We start from the raw sequence: 23,406 nt of genomic DNA, 5'->3' as shown, positions 1-23,406 counted from the left end.
TACCACGTATCTGTACCGTAGCATAGATAAAGATAGCACACTCGCTTGTAACAATGATATTGTCTCTTCTACGACAACGTGTTCATGGCAGAGAATATGAATAACTCTGGCTAATGCTTCACCAGTATCAGCCTACTACTAATCCCTGTCACTGGCTCCATAGCGGCCAATCCATTTTCGTTTGGGAGTTGTTTTCCGATTTCCGTTTTGGAATGCAATAAGCCGATATACGAAATATGACGTTTTTTCGATTTCTCTTTTTATGTTCAGTAATGGGTTGACAATTTCGTTTATTTGTTTTCGCCGGAAGTTCAACATGGGCCATCGTGTATTTAACAATCTGTTCTACAGATCATGCCACCCATCCTTTCATTTCTGAGTGCATTTGACATGTTCAAACAGTGAAATGTTTATGATTTCCTTGAGCCCGTGTAGGTGTGAATTTAAACTCACCTGATCACAACCTTGCTTCTTACCAAGTTAATGTCATACAGATTTGCCATCACAACACACTTTGATTTGTTTGTTCCTGCAGTTGCTCTGAAGCGAATGCTGAACTTTAATGCTCCCCCTCTGAAGAATACAACATCTGAGCCAGTATGGAAGGTACATGCACACACAAAAACCAACATGAAGTATGGAAAAAATCTTTATAATTAGGTTCTTATCTACGTAATCATGTTCCTTTAAGTGAAACATACAGTATACTCCTTGGAATTTTACAAATAAACTTGCCTTTGCTGCTCCCGGTGGCATGTGTGGCATCACATCATGTAAGGTGTAGATAGGTCAAACTTGGAAGATGGATTAGCTTGACAAGATGCAACGAAATATGAGTATATGCGTAACATTTCAATTCTATTTATAACTATCACTTCAAAGTTAGTTGCATAGAATTGTCCACCTGCTGTTGTGTTTGACTGTCAGAGCCATATCACTCATTCAGATTTGGGTGACTTATTTATTTCTCTCCCGTGAACTTTCAGCCCTGTATTTGTTTGTGTAGGTGCTGATATATGACCGTTTCGGCCAGGACATCATCTCCCCTCTGATGTCTGTCAAAGAGCTCAGAGACATGGGCATAACTCTGCACCTGTGAGAAAACACACACACACACACACACACACACACACACACACACACACACACACACATACACACACATGTTTTTAGGAAGGACTGGCTGTGCGTTTGGAGTGTGGACAGTGCATGAAAGGTGTCAAACTGTGCTAGGCAACGCATCTCAGCTTGACACACACACAATTCAATTCAACTTTATTGATATGTGTTTATTGTGTATATATATATATATATGTATGTATGTATATATATATATATATAGAATATATTATATATAGAATATATATATAGAGAGAGAGAGGGAGAGAGGGAGATTTGAGCGGGACACAGTCTCTACAGGACAGGCCTTCACAAGACCCTGTAAGAAGAGAGTTCACAGAAAACTGAAGAACTTAAGTTCGTGAAATGCATTAATGGAACATGGATATGCAGCGATAGAGAGGAGCTCAGTGCATCATGGGAAGTCCCCCAGCAGTCTAGGCCTAAAGCAGCATAACTAGAGGCTGGTCCAAGGCAAGCCTGGCTGGCCCTAACTGTAAGCTTTATCAAAAAGGAAAGTTGTATGTCTACTCTTAAACGTAGAGAGGGCTTGTCAGTCTCCCGGACTAAATCTTGAAGATGGTTCCTCAAGAGAGGAGCCTGGTAACTGAAGGCTCTCCTCCAATTTTACTTTTGAGTTACTAGGAACCACAAGTAAGCCTGCCGCTTGGGAATGCAGCTTTCTACTGGAGCTCTTTAAGATACAGTATGATGGAGCCTGACCATTAAGAGCTTTGAAAGTGAGGAGAAGGATTTTAAATTATATTCTAGATTTGACAGGAAGCCAGTGCAGTGATGCTCAAATGGGAGTAGAGTAAACTTAGACTTTATTGTCATTCAAGCTATATCTTCTCCGCAGATGCTTCCACTCTGAGGCGTTGCAGTCTCCAAACCAGATAGAGATGCAGCTGGTTAGCACGCTCATTATGGTGCCTCTGTAGAACGTGGAGAGGATGGGATAATATGATCTATATAACAAATTGAGAAACAAATTAGTTTTTCTGCATTGTTTTGAGACTGAATATGCTTCAAACTCAAATCAGATTATGTATTACTACATTTTTTATCACATATGCATGTCTCTCATTGAAATATAGTTGTACATAAAACGTCATTAAGCTCTGTGTCTGTCTGTCTGTCTGTCTGTCTGTTTGTCTGTTCAGGCTGCTTCATTCAGACAGAGATCCTATTCCTGATGTACCGGCCATCTACTTTGTCATGCCCACAGAGGAGAACATTGACAGGATATGTCAGGTATATACACACACCACACGCATATACAGTGCTGGAAGAACTGGTGTAACTTAGTGTTATCTCATTATTGGTTTACCAACACTCGTCTCTTGAAACCAATAATTGTGTGCTAATGCAATTTGCGTGTGTGTGTATGTAGGACCTGAGGAACCAACTGCACGAGTCGTACTACCTGAACTTCATCTCTGCCATCAGTAGAAGTAAACTGGAGGATATCGCCAGTGCTGCTCTTGCTGCTAACGCCGTCAACCAAGTCACCAAGGTTACCATAGTTATCACACTTACAACCATAAAGGACCCTACACAGATCCCAGGTGGATGGATGGATGGATGGGTGGATAGATGGATAGATAGACAGACAGACAGACAGACAGACAGACAGACAGACAGACAGATAGATATATAGATAGATAGATAGATAGAAAGACCTTTGACAGGTCAGGATGCTATGGAGGGGATGCTCGTTGTTGTCAAAGATGTGTAATATAATGATCTGCTGAACAGCTTTCTGTTTGATTCACTATGATCAATAGCGTAGAACAGTATAGGCAATATGACACAATGATTTCTCGAAATGTGGAAATTACTGTTTGTGTGTGTGTCTCAGGTGTACGACCAATATCTGAACTTCATCACCCTAGAGGACGATATGTTCATTCTCTGCCACCAGAACAAGGAGATCATCTCCTATCATGGTTTGTACGCACGCACGCACGCAGGCGCACACACACACACACATACACACACACACACATTATTGATAAGTATGGCTTACAGCCCATGAAAACCCCAAATACAGTATCTTAGAAAATTCCAATATTACAAAAGACCAATAATTAAAAAGATGTTAGCCTTCTGAAAAGTGTGTTTATGTATATGCACTCAATACTTGTTCGGGCCCCTTTTGCACAAATTACTGCATCAATGCGATGCGTCATGGAGGCGATCAGCCTGTGGCCCTGCTGAGGTGTTATGGAAGCCCAGGTTGCTTTGATAGTGGCCTTCAGCTCAGTCTTTTGTGGTCTGGTGTCTCTCATCTTCGCATCTGTCGACACGTGTTAGTGTGGCGGCTCTTGATGCACCGTCCACTCCTTGTGTAGCTCCTCCAAATTCCTGAATTGGTTTTGCTTGACAATAGGGCTACGGTTATCCCTGTTGCTTGTGCACCTTTTCCTACCACACTTTCTATGGATATGCTTGGATACAGCACTCTTAACAGCCAGCTTCTTTAGCAATGACCTTCTGTGGCTTATCCTCCTTGTGAAGGCTGTCAATGACTGTCTTCTGGACAACTGTCAAGTCAGTAGTCTTCCCCATGACTGTGTAGCCGACTGAACCAGACTGAGAGACAATTAAAAGGCTCAGGAAACCTTTGCAGGTGATTTAAATTAATTAGCTGATTAGAGTGTGACAACGTGAGTCTAAAATAATGAACTTGCTCACAATATTCTAATTTGCTGAGGTACTGAATTTGGGGGTTTAAGAAGCTGTAAGCCATACTTATCAAAATTATAATAAATAAAGAAATATTTCTCTTTGTGTCTAATGAATCTAAGATATATGAGTTTCACTTTTTGAATTGAATTACTAAATTACATGAACTTTTCCACAATATTCTAATTTATTGAGCTCCACCTGTACATACATATATATAAATATATATACTCTGACTGTCCTCTGTTTACCTGCAGCCATTAACCGAGCAGACATCCAGGACACAGACATGGAGTCCATCATGGACACCATTGTTGACAGTCTGTTCTGTTTCTTTGTCACTCTGGGTGAGTTTATCTTTGCTGCATTTTACTACCATGAAAGTGAAAGGCTGAGTAATTTTTACAGTTGGAATTAGCCTTTTAATGAAAAGAATGGGAAATTACTCCAGACTGCAGGTCAGTGTAATACAATATCATACCACTAGAGGGAAGCATTTCTTGTGTTTTCCAATTTAAATTAGTCTGGATTAGACTGTTGATGTTGTCAACCACTAAAATAAAAGCCTTTTGTAATAATCGGTGTAGCATAAGCTACATTGAAAATTGTTAGTAGGCATGTTCATCTGCACACATATGGAATACAAACATGAACTCATAGTTCCCTTTTTATATACAGTAGTATTTCTATGCATTATAAGTCAAGGATCCTTTGCAAGCAGGAGCAGGTTTAACAGTTAAAGTGTGTCGTTGATCAGGTGCAGTGCCAATCATCCGCTGTCCCCGTGGAAATGCAGCGGAGATGGTTGCTGTGGTGAGTTCTTTCTGATTGCATCCACTGGCTAATACTACAGTCAGGTTTAAAATAAATTTCTCCAAAAATGAATGCTTGTGGCTATGTGGATGCTTTGTAGAAGCTGGATAAGAAGCTTCGTGAAAACCTGCGTGATGCCAGGAACAGCCTCTTCACTGGTGACAACATGTCTGCCGGACAGTTCAGGTAAACTACAACCTACAGTATATATTCTTCATGTGGTTGGTTACTCCTTCCATGATACAGGAATGATAGGAGACAGGAAGCAGTATTGGCACTGCTTAACCTTTTTCTTCAAATGTTGATGACTCTCTGCTCTTTACTTAATTCCTTCTCTCCTCCTTTCTCCTCTCCAGTTTCCAGAGGCCTCTTTTCATTCTGGCAGACCGTAACCTGGACATGGCCACACCCCTCCACCACACCTGGACCTATCAGGCACTAATCCATGATGTGTTGGTGAGCTGTCAACGCCCTGTCTGTCTCTCATTCAGGCCATTGGACGACAAAAGAGAACTTCTGTTTCTAAAAATGCACAAATCAGTCTGGATTGAAAGCTTCTTTTTTTTCAAAGCGTAAATAATTCAATCAAATGGGTTTTTGAAAGAAAATGCCCGAATAGTGCATAAACTGGACCAAAAAACTACTGATAAGCCAAAGACAGGTTCTTTTTAGAGTCTGTAACATCTGTTTTCTTATTTAGTAATAGTTCAAATAAACAGTAATCACCATTTTCTTTAGCTGACTTCATGGAAATTCACTTAAATTTATTTTTGGACTGAGCACACAGGGAGGTGGAGACGAGGCAAAGAAAGACAGCAGGGCGAAGATGAAAATGAGAGGACAAAAGAGAAATTTAGATGACTGAAGGGGTCAGATGAGGTGAAAAAGAAATGAGGGAAGGAGGAAGACAGAGGAGGAGGGAAATAGATGAGGTAGAGGTTCAGGAGATGAGGTAAAGAGAGTAAAGGAGGACAAAGAGGAGGGATCGGAGAAGAGCCAGGCGCAGAATAGGAGATGAAGGAAATGAAAGGGGAGAAGTTACTGTATGAGGGAGAGAGGATAGAAAATGAATAAGGGGATAGTGTGAGGAGGATGAAGATGAGAAGATGAAAGATATTTGGAGAAGACTGGGCACTATGAAGAATTTAGAAAAAGGGATAACTGTTGTTTGAAAACAGCTACTGATGCCGACATGACCAGCTGTGACCTTTTCCCTTTGAATGTGTGAAAAAGTCATAAGTCCAAAATGTGTGTAAAGAAGCCGATTAGCTCAGATAGTTCCTGGAAAACGTCCTCGCCTCGAAAAGCAGCTTCCTAGTTAGTTTATATTACAAAAACTAATCTACTTGGCGATTAAAACGAGTCTACTTGGCTGTTTAAAAAGAGACTTTGCCTTGCAGATAGGAAAACAGATTTTATTTATCTTATCCTGTGTTGTCCTAACTGTGAATGTGCTCTCAGATCCAATTTCTGGTGTCTTCAGCTTTGCAGTTGCCTCTGCCCAATTGAAATGGCAATGTGTCGGCCAACTGGCCTTACTCCTCTCTTTCCTATAAACATGTCAGAGTTAGAGCAGAGCTGTCTACCACCCAGCTGGAGACTAAATCCCTTCACTAAATCTCTCCCATGTTTCCTTTGCAGTCCTCATGACGACGGTGATATTATGATCCAGAGCTGGGTTGATACTTTGTTTCCTGTCACTCTGTGCCAGTAGTCAATGTGGTATAATTGGTAGTGATATGTTGTTGAATCGACCACCAAGACAACGTGTCTTTTCCCACAACAGCTTGGTCACAGTTTCACTCTTCACATCTGAAGGAGCCGCCTCAGGCTTAAGCGATCACTCTTAGACGTCTGACTGACTACAACACTCAGAGCCTGAAAGTGAAATTAGATAAAGGCGCCTTGGTGTTTTTCTTTGTGGTTATGCCATGGAACAAACCAATGCAAGGGCCCTTTGAGATGATTTGATGCAAGAAGCACAATTTATAGCACAGACTATGACGTTATGTGACTGCTTACTGCTGCAGTCAAAAATAACATGCGGGGTTTGAAAATGTGCCTGTCTGTCTATCTGTCTGTCTGTCTCTGCATTTGTGCGTGTGTGCGAATAAGCGAGCCAGCACAGTCCCTCCAACCCAACACTTGCCCCAACCTCCACTGACGTAAAACTTACAGTTATCATCTAACGTTATCCAAGCTAGGCAGATGATGTACCGCGAGTGGTAAAGTACGCTTAAGTAACATTACGTATCAACGATATGTTACTTATGCCAGTGACAACATGTGCATGTGGATAATCATTCTCTGCCATGCACAGGCCCAAAACCTTGTACCCAGCAAGTTCAATAAAAGACTCACAGGACTATTGCTAATGCGTGGTCACTGCAATCTTATTTTGCATCTTATTTTATGCCATTTCAGTGAGCCAGGAAGTGAAGAAGTGGAGGAAAATGTTCAATTTCACCCACACGCATAGAGAATAATAGGTTATTATAGAATATACTTAGGGAGGCAGTGGCTCAGTGGGTAGTGCTTCCGCTTGGGAACCGGAGGGTAGCCGGTTCGAGCCCCTGCCGAGGTGCCCCTGAGCAAGGCACCGAACCCTCAATTGCTCCCCCCTCTGCGAAGGGTGGTAATGTAATGTAAGTCGCTTTGGATAAAAGCGTCTGCCAAATGACCGTAATGTAATGTAATGTAATATGGATCAATGTCTAGTCGTGTATAGTTTTGAGTTTGAGAATTTATTTTTTGTATTATACAGTTGTGTACATTTACATTGTGTTTCTGTTAAAATTAGTATAATTTATCTAAAACCACCTAACTTAAATCTAGTTTAAAATGATGAATAATGAAAGGGGACATTTTTCACCAAGATACTTTTACAGCTCATTGAAGATCTTTATATTGCCGGCAACTTACAATGCTTTTAACCCCTTATTTAACTAAGTATTGACATGAAATTCACAAATATGATGATAACACCCTGACACACAGACGCTGTTATTGAAATCATGCTACATACTGTACTGTATATACAAATCAGATATGTGTTACATTGGCATCAGATCTGCAGATCCACTTGAGGAGGTGTAGCAAGTCCAAATCATGTCCAAATCATCAAAGTTTCTAAGTCACAAAAAAAGTCTGAGTGGTCCAAAAAAAAAAAAAAAATCACTTTATCACAGAATGAAAATGTTTTTTTTTTCTATGTGTACTCCAGGATTTTCACCTGAACAGGGTGGTGATGGAGGAGGGGCTGGGGGCAGAGGCATCTCCTGCTGGTGCCAGACCCAAAAAAAAAAACAGGAAGGCATACGACCTCACTGCCGCTGACAAGTTCTGGCAGAAACACAAGGGCAGGTGAGTTCCTGAGTTAGAGGAGGAAAGAAGGTTAAGGAACTTTTCCATTTCCATATACAGAGAAGAGTGAATGTGAAGGTCTCTGACTGGTTACATGTTGAATGTCCGGCTTTGTGATTGGCTGTGTGTTCCAGTCCATTTCCAGAGGTAGCCGAATCAGTCCAGGAGGAGCTGGATAACTATAGAGCCCAGGAGGATGAGGTCAAACGTCTGAAGAGCATCATGGTGGGACACGCATGCGCACACAGACACACCAAACACACACATCTCACTTTCTAATTTTGATCTGCAATGCAGAGTAATTATTAACCAACCTATTAATGTCAAGGTGTCTTATAGGCCCATAGTCATTCTGCTGTTTTTTTTGGTCCTTCTTCATTTTTATGTCATTTGTCCGTGTCAAAGCTAATTTAGACACTAAGGGCATGTCCAAGTCACAAGGGCATATTCTAATCACTGAGGTCTTTGTCAACAAGGTCTTATCCAGGTTCCAGAGGTTATGTTTGAATCATGGAAATCATGGCATGGTTGTGACTGTCATTTCTTTTTTCCAAAAATGATTCAAATTCACCAAGGGATTCAGTGGTCAAAGTAAAAAGCCTAACACTATAGACCGCTTACTGTAGAACTGTAGAACTTTCTGCCTTTCTAGGGCACAAGCTACACTTCTATCCCTGGCCTGACAGTTAATTAAAAATCAATCAACCAACATATACAAAATGTACATATAAATACAATTCAACAATGGTGTTAGCGTAACACAACACAATTAGCAACAATTTTATCAGCCAGAGTTAAAGGTTAAAGATGTCTGCATACAGAGGTTTGGAGGCAAGATCTGATGAAGTCCCTCCTCCTCTCAATTGAATATACTTGTTTTTTCTCCTCCTCGTCAGTTGGTAGATACTGTTCCACCAAGTCCCCCTCTGTCTTGACAGCTCGAGCAAAGAAAAAATGGGGTGCAGATATTTCTGGAAGAGACCGGGTGTTATTTCTTCAGCATATTGATATTAAATGTTTGAAGTGGTTGTTTTGTTTTGGTAAGTCACCTCACCTGGTCTCTGCTTGACCTGGTTAGGGCCTTGCCACCTTGCCAACAATTTGTTTTCTGATTTTGGCATCAAAAGCAAACCACCAGGCACAATGCTCAGCTTCCTGGCTGAACAGAAATTCCATTCTTTCTGTTTGGCCTGGGCCAGTAGATTATTCCAAGACAGGGATTTGGTTTTTTTCAAGTTTCGCCCGCATCTTTAGGACAAAAGGGAGAATGTTCACAGTCATTGATGGATCAGCCTTCTGACCTGACCGAGCCGTGAGGTTAGCTGATTCTACCTGTACAGGTTAGCTGGTTTCTAAATCTAGCCTGACCTTGTTCCTTGAACCCAGCCCCTCAGACTTACCCCTAGTGGTCTGAGCTGTCCTGCAAAGCGGCAGGCTCCTGGTCCCTTGTGAACGGTCACATAGGCATTCACTAGTTTGGCAGCCTCTGCAATCGTGGCTGGATCGCCCTTTGACCCAAGCCTTCACTTCTGGGAACTGCACCCTCAGATACTGATCAAGCACCATTTTAGCCATCATCTCTCATGTATTGGCCTAGGTGTCTCTGTGTCAGCAGGGGAACTCAAATACCCATTTACAGATTTTTATGAAGTTTGTGATTGATTCTAAATGGATTTTGTGGATTTTTATGTTGATTTAGATCATAGGTCTAATGTTTAAACCTATGATCAGAACGCTAGTATATACTGCCAAACAAACAACCACACAAATTTGTGTTTGTCAGATTATTTCTCTGTTGTAACAATGCTTCCTGGCAATTCATTTTATACCAGGAAAGCCTGTTTATTTCCCTTTTAAATGGTTCTCCATTTGTAAGGAACATGCACTTGTGGGATGAGCAGCACAGCTGAGTATGTGGGTAGCGCTCATGTAAAATTTGCCAAATCTTGTCTGCCAATGCCAAACAGTTTATTCTGCTGTTGCTATTGACTCTTGTTTGGTGTTGTTTGGTGGATTGGATGATTGAAGTCTATCAGTAACAAGAAAGAAACAAGACATGTTGGCAATTTTACAATTTATTCGTTTAACAAACAGTCAGGAGCCTCAGTAGCATGTGGAAGAACCATACACACCCGCAACAGCCTGTCACCTCATGCTGGTCACCAGCCTGGTCACACACTGCTGTGGGATGGCATTCCACTCCTCAACCAGTCAGTCTAGCACGAACAGCACAGCTGATCCCACAAATGTTCAATTGGGTTGAGGTCAGGACTGTTGGCAGGCAATTCCATTCTCTCTACTCCCAAATTCTGGAGGTAGTCTCTAATAAACCCCGCTCTGTTGGCGTGAGCATGCCAATCAGGTTCCAATCAGGCACCTGATTGGCAGCACCTGGAGGTACCAGAAGCTCAAAACAAGAGCCAATAGCAACAGCAGAATAAGCTGTTTGACATTGGCAGAGAAGATTTGGCATATTTTTCATGAGCGCTACCCACATACTCAGCTGTGCTGCTCATCCCACAAATGCATGTTCCTTACAAATGGGGGACCATTTAAAAGGGAAATAAACAGGCTTTCCAACGATATATAATGTATTGCCAAGAAGCATTGTTACAAAAGAGAAATAATCTACCAAACACAAATTTCGGAACTTTTTGTTCAATGTTTATATGTATAAATATTTCAATTATATAAATATATATCCAAAATTTTAATTTAAAGATTTATATAATTGAAATATTTATTTATATATAATTTTCACGCCTTAGTGGATGTTTACTTGCACAATGTTTTCGTGTTAGATTTTTCTTAGATCAGGAATGTAGTGTTATCAGATACAACTTACTAAGTCTTTGTTATTTCTTCCATAACTCTTAAAACTGTTTTGTTGCTCATCTGTCTATAGGGTTTAGAGGGTGAGGATGAAGGAGCCATCAGCATGTTGTCAGACAACACTGCCAAACTTACGTCTGCCATGAGGTACGTTATGTTACAATGTAAATGATGGGTAATGTAAGTCCTGAATAACTACAGAAATATCAAAGTACGATGTCCACTCAGAATTTAACCTTTTATTGTCTTCAATCTGAGTAAATGTTCGAAGTATCTGCGGCATGAAATTGGAGGATCAGTTGATCAATGAAAAGAGACAGCTGTAGTTTTCACTCCAGTTGTTTGTCTGACTATAATTAAGTACCTCTGTAAATTTAAAACATGAACTGACAGACAAGGACTAATTTCATTTATGGTCCTGGTCTGTTTCCAACATTTAATTCTGTTCAATAACCACATGCTCATTGTTATGTCATCCGCTGCTGTTTTAAAAAAAAACAAAGACAAAAGCAGAAATTCAAGTTAAGAGGGGGATGATGTGGTATGGTGCAACAATTTATTAGAGAATCTCTTGTGGAGGTTATTATGGTCCCCTCTGCTTTCTCAAAAATGATTTTGCATTTTTTTGTCACTTTATTGTGTTGTCTTTTTTTTTTTTTTTTTTTTTTTTGCCGTAACTTAATGGCAATTTGCTACTTTTGTTTTATAACTTTTCTCGTCTTTTTTCACACATGTCTGTAACTGAGAGTTGCATTGAGCGGAGTTGGTCAGTTGACTTGCGGAGCGAGGCCGTTAGACCCACTCAAAGGACATTTCTTTACCCACACGAACAGCTGATTGCGCTCAGTAAACCACCGAAATTGCCCGGAGCTAGGCATGACATCCCGGAGGAGCTATGGAGACGCTGCTGGGGTTGCAGAGCTTGAGTTAAGCGGAGGGCCAAGAGGAGGACATACAAACTTTCCATTCAAGCCATTATCATGGGAAACGTGAGGTTACTGGGCAATAAGATGGACGAGCTCGGCGCACTGACCAGGACACAGAGGGAATACCGTGAATGCAGCATGTTATGTTTAACGGAGACATGGTTGCACGCACACTTCCCGGACCACAGTGTGACCACGGCTAAAGGACTGTTCGGGCGGACAGAGATGTTAATGAGAGTGGTAAGAAGAAAGGAGGGGGGGTTGCACTGTATGTGAGTGAACGCTGGTGTAATCCTGGACATGTTACTCTGAAGGAACGTCTCTGTTGCCCGGACATTGAACTGTTAGCTGTGGGGCTTCGTCCATATTACTTGCCGCGGGAGATTTTGTATGTTATCGTTGTGGCTGCATCCCTCCATCAGCTGATGCGGAAGAGGCCGGTGAAGTCATTCACTCAACGGTTGCTAAACTTCAACATCCCAATGCTTTTATTATAATTACTGGTGACTTTAACCATGTCACTCTGGGTAAAACCTTACCAGCGTTTCACCAGTATGTTAACTGCCCCACCAGAGACAATAGAACATTGGACCTACTGTATGCAAATATACCAAGGATGCATACTGTGCCATTGCCCTTCTGCCCCTTGGTAGGTAGGACCACAACCTTGTCATGCTGACCCCAAAGTATGTCCCCCTTGTTCAACGGCTGCCTGTGTCCACAAGGGCTGTGAGGAAGTGGACTCAGGAGGCTAATGAAGCACTGCAGGACTGCTATGAGTCAACTGACTGGGACTTGTTGTGTGTGCCACATGGGGAGGACATCAACAGCATGACTGACTGCATCACAGATTACAATCAATTTCTGTGTGAATACCACCCTGCCGACCCGGACTGTACGCTCGTTTCCCAACAACAAACCCTGGATCACCAGTGACCTGAAGGAGCTTCTAAACAAGAAGAAGAGCGCCTTCAGGTCTGGAGACAAGGAAGAACTGAGGAGTGTACAGCATGAGCCGAAGGACAAGCTGAGGGTGTGCAAGGACTCCTACAGGAGGAAGCTGGAGGCCAAACTCCAGCAGAACAACACCAGGGATGTGTGGACTGGATTGAAGATAATCACTGGCTTCAAGGTGAAGGAAGGACAACAAGGAGGCAGCATTGAGAGGGCATTTGAGCTAAACTGTTTCTTCAACAGGTTTTACTTCACAGCCATCTGCTGCCCCATCCACCTCGCACCCAGGCCTCCACACACCTTCACTGCTCCCAATGCTCATGCCCCCCCCCCCCCCCCCCCCCAAACCCCCCACTCAGCTTTACAGACGGGCACCCTTCACCACCTGACCGTGACTACTGGCCAGGTTAGGTATGGTATCAGGTACAAGGGTTCTGAGGACCTGTGCCAGCCAGCTGTCTGCTATCCTGTGTTACCTCTTCAACCTGAGCCTGACCCTGGAGAAAATACTGGTGCTGTGGAAGACGTCCTGCCTGGTTCCGGTTCCAAAGAAGTCGACTCCATCTGGCCTAAATGACTATCGACCAGTTGCCCTCACATCTCACATGATGAAGGTGCTGCAGAGGCTAGTCTTGGCCCGCCTTAGGCCGCTGGTGAAACCATGACTGGACCCTCTGCAGTTTGCATACCAACTTCACATGGGAGTAGACGACGCCATCATCTACCTGCTGCAGCAAGCCCCCCCATATCTGGATGGAACCGGTTGCACTGTGAGAGTCACATTCTTTGACTTCTCCAGTTCATTCAACACCATCCAGCCATCACTACTGAGGGAGAAGCTGCAAGCAATGAAGATAGCCACGTCCACCATCTCCTGGATTACGGACTATCTGACTGACAGACCACAGTTTGTCCGACTTCTGTACGAAATGGTGGTTAGTTAAGCTGGAGCTCAACAGGGGACCGTGCTGTCTCCCTTCCTCTTCACCTTGTACACCACTGACTTTCAGTACAACTCTGGGTCTTGCCACATGCAGAAGTTATCTGATGACTCTGCAGGGGTTGGGTGTATTAGGGATGGACGGGAGGAGGAGTACAGAAAACTGGTCGACAATTTAGGTAGGAATCATCATTTTCTGAATGTGGCCAAGACCAGGGAGATGGTCATCTATTTCAGAAGGAAGAGGATGGTTTTACGGCCCCTGTGCATTCTGGGTGAGATATTTTTTGGACTGTGATGGAGAAGAGGTCACTAAACAATCTGGTATCCATCATGGATAACCCTGATCATCCTCTCCATCACCTGCTTGACAGACAGCGGAGCTCCTTCTCTGAGAGACTGATCCAGCTTCGCTGTCACAAGGACCGATACAGGAGATCCTTCCTGCCCGCTGCTATGTCCCTTTATAACTCCCCACTATCTATCTATCTATCTATCTATGAATATTGAAATAACTTTTTCATTATGTTGGTACAAGGAATATATGGAACCTATAGCGATCAAGACAGATGACCGCCCACCTAGTGCCCTGTTCTGCTTGAGGTTTCTTCCCGTTAAAGTGGAGTTTTCTCTTGCCGCTGTCGCCAAGTGCTTGCTTATGGAGGAATGTTTGGTCTTTTTTAATGCTCTATGTTGAGGTAACCATTAAGTGTGGTAAATAATGATCAATTGAATTGGATTGAAAAGTAAGAAACTTCACACTGGCTTCATATGCAGTTCTTAAGCCATGCTGCTGCACGACTGTTGCTTGCTTTCACACTGGGGGCCAGATTTGCCGCCATGACTGCAAATGCGCCGCCTTGTTTTCAATTTAGCAGGGTATTCACTAAGACCAATTATGTAAACGAGCATATCTGCAGTGAGTTTATTAAATGCACTGCCGGTATTAAAGACATGTGATGCATCTGTCAGGAAAGCAATGCAAAATGGCCTTTTGGTTTGAAATATGACATAGCCTCACCTTTGATGCAGCACAGCTTTCAGCACTAGGGACAGCACATTTAAAAAATGGAGGGCATTTGATATTCCAGCTAATGTAGCAACTGTGTGCTGCAATAAGCAAGAAGCCAGGGAATGCAGTGAAAAGGAGGAAAGTACTGTTGTTAACAAGTTTTGCCTAATGGCGACACGATGGCTCAATGGTTAGCACCTAATTCTGGGTTTGATTCCGGGCAGGGCCTATCTGTGTGAAGTGTGCATGTTCTCCGCAAGTTTACAGTAAGTACATTGCTCATTCTGTCCTGCAGCTCTTTGCCCGAACTGCTGGAGAAGAAGAGGCTGATTGACCTCCACACCAACGTCGCCACAGCAGTGCTCGACCACATCAAGGTATGCTGCGCCCAAAATGCCAGTGGAGAACCTATTTTCTGTTCCCTGCCACTGTAGTTGGTTATCTTTCAAGTCAAATCCTGATTGTAGTTAAATATGTGAAGGCTCAGTGGGTCAACTGTAGTTTGTATTTTTAATTTCCTCATTCTAGAAAATTTCACTTTCAACTCAATTTCAGAAAATTCTTAACTGTTAAAACGACACATATAAAAGAAATTATGTTGTTAATTGGGATATTTGCATCAGTAAATACAGAGATTGGCTATTTCACTTGTTTGTTGGTGAGTTTGAGCCTTGATTTTCTTTAAAAAGTGACATTTTCAGTCCTGCTCTATATTCAGTGCCCCGGGTGCATATCTGAGGCCCAAAGCTGTTGTTTGCCCGACACAGTCATCTGGAACCCAGCTGTCGTGAAGACAGTATGCAGTGGTACCCATTCCAACACAAACCACAGTGGCAGCTTTGTCCTGTTGCATTCATACCAAATATGAAACAAATGAACGGAAATAGCTCCTGATCCCAAACAGGAGCTGACCAGCCAGAAAAAAATGGCAGCAAATACTGTCTAAACAAGCCCAGGAATGAAGCCAGCTGTGCTCTAGTCCCCCAAGTATTTTGTAAATTTGCTTCCCCTCTTTCAAATCCTAGGAGCAGTCTGAGTTTTCAAACTTCAGACCCTTTTTACACCCTTCTTAAAACGTGATCTCTATCTGGGCTTGCAAGTTAGACCTATTTGAAATGAGTGCTGTCTGCTTTGTGAATGGATCCTCTGTACAATCTTTATCCATGAAAGGATAAATAGTTCTTTTGTAAATGGGCTGTCACCGTCTACTTTCCAGGTGCAGGCAACTGAAAATTGAACTGAAATTGAATTTCTGAGGCTGTCGAAGAGCAATATAACCTCTGAATCTGAACTTTAAAGCATTTTATTCTTGACTCATTCAAAATCAATGAATTTGAATGAATTCAAAAATCCAAATTCAGTTTGCAAATAAAATCCAGGCAACTCTTAGGACAAACAAAGTCTGATGTAACCAATAAACTCACTGTGGTGCTAGTCCCACTTTGGCTGCATGGTCCTGAAAGTCTCTTTAACTTAATAAGTCAGCTTGTTGTATTCGAATCATGAAATTAACATTTGACTTGACATCTGTTATCACACGTGGTAGCACCTAATTTCTTTATTTTTATTTTTAAGAGTCGTAAACTGGATGTTTACTTTGAGTATGAAGAGAAACTTATGAGCAAGTCGACTTTAGACAAATCACTGCTGGACATCATTAGTGACCCAGACGGTAGGAATACACACACTCACATACACACTTATCAAAATGCATTCTGGGAATTGTAGGGGATTCCTCCCTGTAGTAGGACACAGGCAAAATTCAACTTGAGTTGCACACACACACACAGTATTTCTCTATGCCATTGTATTCTCTATTATATATATTTTTCTCTATTCTATTCTATCTGAGGACATACGGAAATGATGACAAAGGTACTCATGCACACAGAAATGGTAACGTGTGTGTACTTGCGTGTGTGTTTTCAGCTGGAACTCCAGAAGACAAAATGAGACTGTTCCTCATCTACTACATCACTGCCCAGCAGGCTCCTTCAGAAGTAAGCGTATTTACTCATTTTCCCATTGTCAGCCCATGCTTAGGTGGCTGTGACTTTTGTGTGGCAAGACACTATATACACGGTCCCCCATAGAGTTGGAATGATTGTTTATTCCAACTTAATGGCTCACTGTGTACTTGGAGTCTGTTCTGAATTTTGTGATTAAATCAAACCGAGTAAAATACTGGCATGACATTGTCTACCAAAGTCATTGTGTGTTTTGAATTCCTGAAAATTTAAGATATAGTTGGAAGAAAAAGCTTCTCCTCTTCACAGTTCCTCAACAGTTCAACAACAGGATGTTTTGTTCTTTGTTAGATTTGTGCAACCACAGAAACCGTAAAGCATGTGTTTGGTGCCCACACTGAAATATGTTCCATGTCATTCAATGTGTTTTCATTTCAAGTCAAAAGAACAAATAATTCTTCAGTTCAGTTCCATAATCACTTAAACTCCAGACTGCCAAGCTGATGAATGTTATTCTCGACAGACTTCCTGGAGCTGTCGTCATATCTGATGCCCGGAAAATCAGAAATGCGTTACTATAAATCACAGATGAAGTAAGATTAGTTGTCGGACTGACTCACACTACCCCCTGCACTGGCTTAATTCAAACCATCATCACCTGGCTCTGGCATCTCAATTGTTTTTGGTGAAAGTCAGTTATTGATTACTGATATGAATATATAATATATGATACTGAATTCAAGCGCCAACTGTGCCAGCCCGCCCCGGGTGGGTGGGGGGTAGATGTCCTCACCCCGACATAAACAAGAATGGGAACATTTTATCACTATAAAAAGGAAGAAGCTAGGCTGTCTTCTGTGTCTAATATAATTTACATTTAACATTTATGGCATTTGGCAGATGCTAACACAAAACAGCTTACAGTACTGATCAATACCACCAGAAACAATAAAAGATGACGTGACAATAATTGCAAGACATACTGCAGGAAGTCATTAGGTAGTATTGAGAAGGATTCAGCTGTATTTTGAGATTAGCCTTTTTCTTCCCAATTCGGAGTGGCCTATTCCCCTCCCTGTTCCAGTCTTTGTCACTGCTTGGCCATCACTGTCCTCTGAGGAGAGGGGCCAGCAGCATGACACATGATGTTGCCATGTCTAAAAAAGTAGCCCGAACCCCCTCGGCGAAGGATGTGACTGGTCAATTGGTATCACATGACAGGACTATCATACTTATTTCCATAACCATTGCCCTAAAGGCCATCGTTGTGACCATAAATGATCCAGAAAGTCCATGATATGTTGAAGTCTGATCACTGATTAACTGAAATTCTTATTTCCAGTAGGCCAGTGAGAAAGGTTTTAGTGTGTTGTGTTCCAGGACTTCTAACTCTTAATTAGAGGAACAACATGTCCTGCCAAAATCTTGATATTTATGAAGCTGATCTAGATAAATACTACATTCTATGACCATGCAAGTGATCTGGGTGTATCACTTCCAACAACAGCCAAAAACTGTGGAAACATGGGATCTGACCAAAGCAGCCCAAAAATATGAGCTGGAAAAGGTACGGCAGCAGGTTTTCAGGATGCTAGGGATTATAAATGGAGGTTATCTCCCAAACCATCAGGTGATTGCTGGATCATCAAATATTGCCCTCAAAGGCAAAACATTTAAAATAACTTTGCTCTCTCAGCAGGACAGTGCACCTGCACAGATGCTGTAACCATGAACTCTATCCATGATTTTGACTTAGAACTAGTTCAACCTGCCTGATATGTCCCTTCTTCGAGTTTTGATTCTTGATCAAATAAAAAAAACAAACACCTGATGTGTATCTATCAACCCTATTAAATTGACTGCAGAAATCTATCTTGAAATAAGAACTTGACTTGGGCTCTTTTTTAATGAAGGTGAGAATAATAATCCTGTGAATATCCTGTAGGATATAAGAAAAAAAGAAAAAGCTTGAGGAAGAAAAGCAGAAAGCCCTTTGTTATTGAGTTGAATAAGAGTTGTGGGGGGCAGAGATGATTCAGCGGTGAGATGGGGATATGAGGGTTGTGGTTTCATTTGTCGTAGCTCTCCGGACCACTTCTGTCAGAAAGCCCTACAGTGAAAGAAAACTGTCCCTCTGGGGGACCTGGAATGTCCTGTGATCCTCTTGCGGTTCACTGTTCACTTCCAGAACAAGAGCTAAGACACTGAGGAACATTAGATCTGAGAACTGGAAAAATAAGAAAATAACCACGCACAATGCTGCTTCTTAGTCAGTTGAACAAAGACATTCCTCTGGCAAACATTTGGTTCTTACACCTTCCAAGGTGAAGACGAGGTTAGTGCCCAAGGAAATGACTTTTTTTCTTTATCATTTTTTTATTTCATTAATCATTTGTATTTGTTGATGAGTAGAGTTATGGATCATTTCTGTGGGGACTTTACAAGTTCTCCCATGTCCCTGGGCTCCTGCTAGTGCAAAGTCAAATGCAGAGGGCAGATTTCCCTGCAGGAGCAATTAGACTTGAAACATGCTGTCTCTTTTTTATTTTTTTATTCTTTTATCTCAAATACACTCTGAGAAGCAACTAGCTGTTTTTGTGTTTGTGGCATAGGCTTGTTTTTATTTAGTTTTATTTATTGTCTGTTAGTTGGTCCAAGGGTGAAGCTTATTTATTGTCTGTTAGTTGTTAGTTGTTATTGTCTGTTAGTTGTCCAAGGGACAAGCTTCATTGCATTAGAAGGCACTGCTGCACTTCCAACAGTAAAATGAACTTAACATTTCTAGACAATACTAAGCTAAAGCCAGGCCTCAGCTTGTTGGCAGAATTTTACTAATTTTTGACTTTGATTTGTCCTCTATGGGTGTAGAGACGGTGTTTGGTTCTGAGATGGCTGACTGTCCTGTTTAGATTTTTTAAAGTCTCAACCAACCATCTGAATTAAACCAAAAACCCACTGGATTCACTCAGAAGATGTTCCCACTTTCTCTGGTCTCCTCTGATATCCTGCCAGGCGTTTTCACCGATACTCAAACTAACCCAGCACTGGGGACACTTAGATCACATCCTGTGCATTGGCAGACACTCAAAATGGTTTAGACAGATGGTTTTAAGTCAGCGTTGTCTTTGTGTCCTCAAACCACATCACACTGATCAATAGTCATATTCTGGACATGTTGTATGAGAAGCAACGTCTTGGCTCCGCCGTATTTATAATTTCATTATATGTCAGTGATAGAACAAAGACAACCCAGCCGAAGCCCTTTGAAAAACAGAGGACTGCATAGATTCATTGGAACAGCTGGATAAGGTTTAGTTTGGCAGGAATGATCTCCCATCCTTCATGAAGTGACATCGAGTGTGATTGCTATAATAGTTTTAATGTGCTGTGTAGTTTTATTAAAAAACCCAAAATATTCACTGTTGTTATGCCAACAAACAACCAAACACACTGGCATAAATACAGTCAGCTGCTCCGATCACTCCAGAAAATATTTACATTGCAAGGAGCATTTATGTACCCTTTAGATTGCAGTCGATATCAGTCAGGTAAAACTGCTGCATTTGTATAGAGCTCTGGTTGGAGGGCTGCGGAAATAATATTTACACAGTTGTGCAATTCTGTGTGTCCTGCTGAGTGTGTCTATATGTTCTTGAATAGGAAATTTGTTTCTGTCACTGTGTTGTCCACACCAAATCACATGGCATTGCTGTGTCACAACAATGATTCACCCGCACATGTAGAAATGTGGATTGAAGACGGACTGGAAAGTTTTGGTGCAACATAAATCAGGACATTTTTCCTGGAGTTTAAGTGAGGCCTCTGAATTAGCATAGCAAACAAACAAAATTATCATGGCATAAAAAAAATAAAAAATTAAGTATGATAAAAAAAATATCCCAGACTTTGCAGATCAGCGTTTTGTTGACATTAAAATGCTAGAACCGCAGCAGCAATAACGACACATAGTACAAGACTTCTGACCCCATGAGCTTTGAAAGTATTGCATATTGCATAAATGTAGTGCTAATTCTAGACGATAAACTCAGACTCAGTGTACATATAGTGTAATCCTGTATTAAGGAATTCCCTGAATAGTGATGGTGATTCTGACCTGGAAACCTTTTACAATGGTGTTGGTGTTAGATCGTCTACACCAGGGGTCTCCAACACGTAGCTTGCGAGCTACCAGTAGCTCGCCACCCATTCTTGAGTAGCTCGCTAAAGGTTCAAAGAATACATACATTTGACAACACAACTCACTTTGTTCACTTGGTTAACCTGTTTAAATTTCTATCCAATCAAATTAACCGACATCCCGCCTCCTTCTGTCACAAAATAATGTTATGCCAATCAGCTGTAAGTCAAACAATTTGTGTCATTTGCGGTGCGAGCGTGTCTATCGAGCGCGTCTATCGAGTGCGTCTATCGAGCGCGTCTATCAAGTGCGTATATCAAGCGCCACTTCAAAGTCCTCAGCAACTTTTTACGGAACTTTCCAGCTGCTAGCCCGCTACAGACAGAGAAGGTAAAGGAGCTCTATTTGAGTGATCATCACTAACATCAGAAAAGATTGAATGCATGTGAGGTACAGATGATATGGCAACTACAGGGAATTCCAAAAATTACAGGGAATGTGAAGGGACGTTGTAACAGTGATATGTGGACAGACAGAAATATGAAATATATAAGTAAAATGGTAAAATAAGTAATAACATTGTTTTATATGATGTGAATTTATAAGTGTTAGCTTGACACACCGAAAATGTTAACGGGAAAAAAACGTGCTCATGTTGCTAAATTAAAGTGCTTTTTGATACTAAATGTGAGTGTTGGACATCAACATTTTGTAAATGTTCACACATTTGTGGAAATAAATACCTCAGAAGAAGTATTATTATTATGGTATTATATAACTTATTTGAAAACTGGTTGGTTTGAAGCTGCTCTCAGATTTATTTTAATTATACCATAAAAAAGTGACTGGTGTTTTAGGGAAGGACTGCAGGACAAGGGGGCTGTTTGTTTTTTGTGCTGTTATGTTACTGTTTGTATAAAACAAAATGGACAGTGGTGAAAAATAATGCTGTGACAATAAGGACACAAATACCAAACAGATAATCAAAAATATTGTGGATTTTGTGGACACCTTCATACTGTACATAATGTGTACCTATTTATTTAAAAAAAACACCTCTATCTGTTCTATCCTGTTCTTTCTGGACTAGAATTAGCTTGTGTTGCATTTAAATTTCATATCTACGTCGCTTTGGTTAAAAGCATCTGCCAAATTTCAATGTAATGATCTATGCTTTCATAAAGGTAAGATAGAACAGCGTGACTATAAGAACTAATGCTATTGCCCCAACCTTTGCCATAAGTTGAGTAGAGAGGGACAATTCACCATCTGACCATTTGTCTGTGTCTGCTGTCCTCTAGTGGCATTTTGAGATTGTTGTGGTCCTGTGCGATTTGTTGCATGTGTGTGTAATCAGATTTTCATCCACCAATCACAACTTGTCTTCTGAGGTGCAAAAAACATTAGCAAAAACGTTTTTATTAAATTATGAGCCTTTAAATGTTTCTGAGTTTCTTTTTTATTTTGAGAAATTTTCACTTTTTGATGTTGAGCACCCAGCTTTTAGTTTGCTGTGTTTTGTTTTTTTAGTACTTATGTTTATATTTATGTGTGTTGCAGTCTGACTTGGAGCAGTTCAAGAAGGCTCTATTGGATGCAGGCTGTGACCTGTCACCTCTCAACTACATCAAACAGTGGAAGTAAGACAGCCCATCTGTGTTCAGTAATCATCATCATATTTAAACTACAATAACAATGTGTGCAGTGTGGGTCCCATGCTATTGTCTCAAGTCTTGGGTCTTTGTGTCAGTATGTCTTATTTCTGATGGGCTCGGCCTATGAGCTCTGATTGCATGGTTCATCACCACAGGACAACATGTGCTTCTGAGACAGAGCATGAGCTGAAGTACAGGAAAAATATATAGCTATATCAAGGTGTCCAAGCACATAATGCTGAAAACCTATTGTTTTTGCTATGGTTGATGTATATATATTTTTTTAGGACTAAAACTGAATCTGTGGTCCAAACGTGTCATGCAATTGTGAAATTTGGAGGGTTGGTAAAGGAGGAAGAGATCTAACCACATGTGAAAAATCACACTTGGCTACCATAAGGGGGTGCTATAAAGTAGCAAAATGTGTAACAGTGAGGCACATATTCTAAAAATTCAGGTCAGCATGTTAGGTCAGAAGAGCTGCAACTAATTGCGAAGGCCACGCCCATTTTGCCTCTTTTTTTTCTTACAAATATGCAAAAACTTTACATATCCATTTTTGAACAGTTTGGATCAGTTAAAATACTGCAACAGTGATGATTGTTAATGTTAGCTGTTCCATGGGATTGTTTAAGCCAGTACCTGTGCATCGTATAACTTTCTGCTAATCGTTACTCGGATTAATAGCTGCCATCCCTGGAAATGTATGCTACAGTCATGGCTTTCTGTTTAATATATAGCCCAATAGATTTACATCTATAATTTAGGTCTATATACAGTATATTGGTCTATAAATTACATATTCATGTATATACATACATACATACATACATACATACATATATATATTTATATATATAATATGTATATTATATATAAAAAAACTTTCATTCAGATTCTATGGTAAAATCACTTCTTCTAATCGACCCAATTTTCAAAGTTATTTATACTTGACATACTGCCCTGCATTCTTATCATAATTTCACAAAATCTTTTGTG

General features: G+C 41.1%; 1 protein-coding gene across 2 annotated transcripts in view; it reads left to right on the top strand.

Moving 5' to 3' along the window:
- Positions 1-23,406, top strand: part of scfd1 (sec1 family domain containing 1) — a 40,129-nt gene that overhangs the window by 446 nt on the left and 16,277 nt on the right. The window contains exons 2-17 of one of the 2 annotated variants that reach the window (XM_076166028.1): positions 536-606; positions 1,007-1,095; positions 2,283-2,373; positions 2,513-2,635; positions 2,981-3,068; positions 4,065-4,154; positions 4,565-4,620; positions 4,721-4,806; positions 4,977-5,076; positions 7,844-7,983; positions 8,118-8,208; positions 10,889-10,962; positions 14,943-15,024; positions 16,223-16,319; positions 16,577-16,647; positions 22,313-22,392. In XM_076166028.1, the coding sequence (XP_076022143.1) occupies positions 536-606; positions 1,007-1,095; positions 2,283-2,373; positions 2,513-2,635; positions 2,981-3,068; positions 4,065-4,154; positions 4,565-4,620; positions 4,721-4,806; positions 4,977-5,076; positions 7,844-7,983; positions 8,118-8,208; positions 10,889-10,962; positions 14,943-15,024; positions 16,223-16,319; positions 16,577-16,647; positions 22,313-22,392 (1,429 nt within the window). Of the gene's footprint in view, positions 1-535; positions 607-986; positions 1,096-2,282; positions 2,374-2,512; positions 2,636-2,980; positions 3,069-4,064; positions 4,155-4,564; positions 4,621-4,720; positions 4,807-4,976; positions 5,077-7,843; positions 7,984-8,117; positions 8,209-10,888; positions 10,963-14,942; positions 15,025-16,222; positions 16,320-16,576; positions 16,648-22,312; positions 22,393-23,406 lie in introns of those variants that run through there. The other variant, XM_076166029.1, reaches the window with a different exon arrangement.

The sequence above is a fragment of the Genypterus blacodes genome, unplaced genomic scaffold, assembly GCF_046128005.1.
Source record: "Genypterus blacodes isolate CSIRO-AG114 ecotype Tasmania unplaced genomic scaffold, CSIRO-AGI_Gbla_v1 ptg000154l_1, whole genome shotgun sequence".
In the NCBI taxonomy this organism is placed as follows: domain Eukaryota; kingdom Metazoa; phylum Chordata; class Actinopteri; order Ophidiiformes; family Ophidiidae; genus Genypterus; species Genypterus blacodes.
Note: the sequence above shows the minus strand (reverse complement) of the source record. Positions and strands in the feature narration are given on the sequence as shown.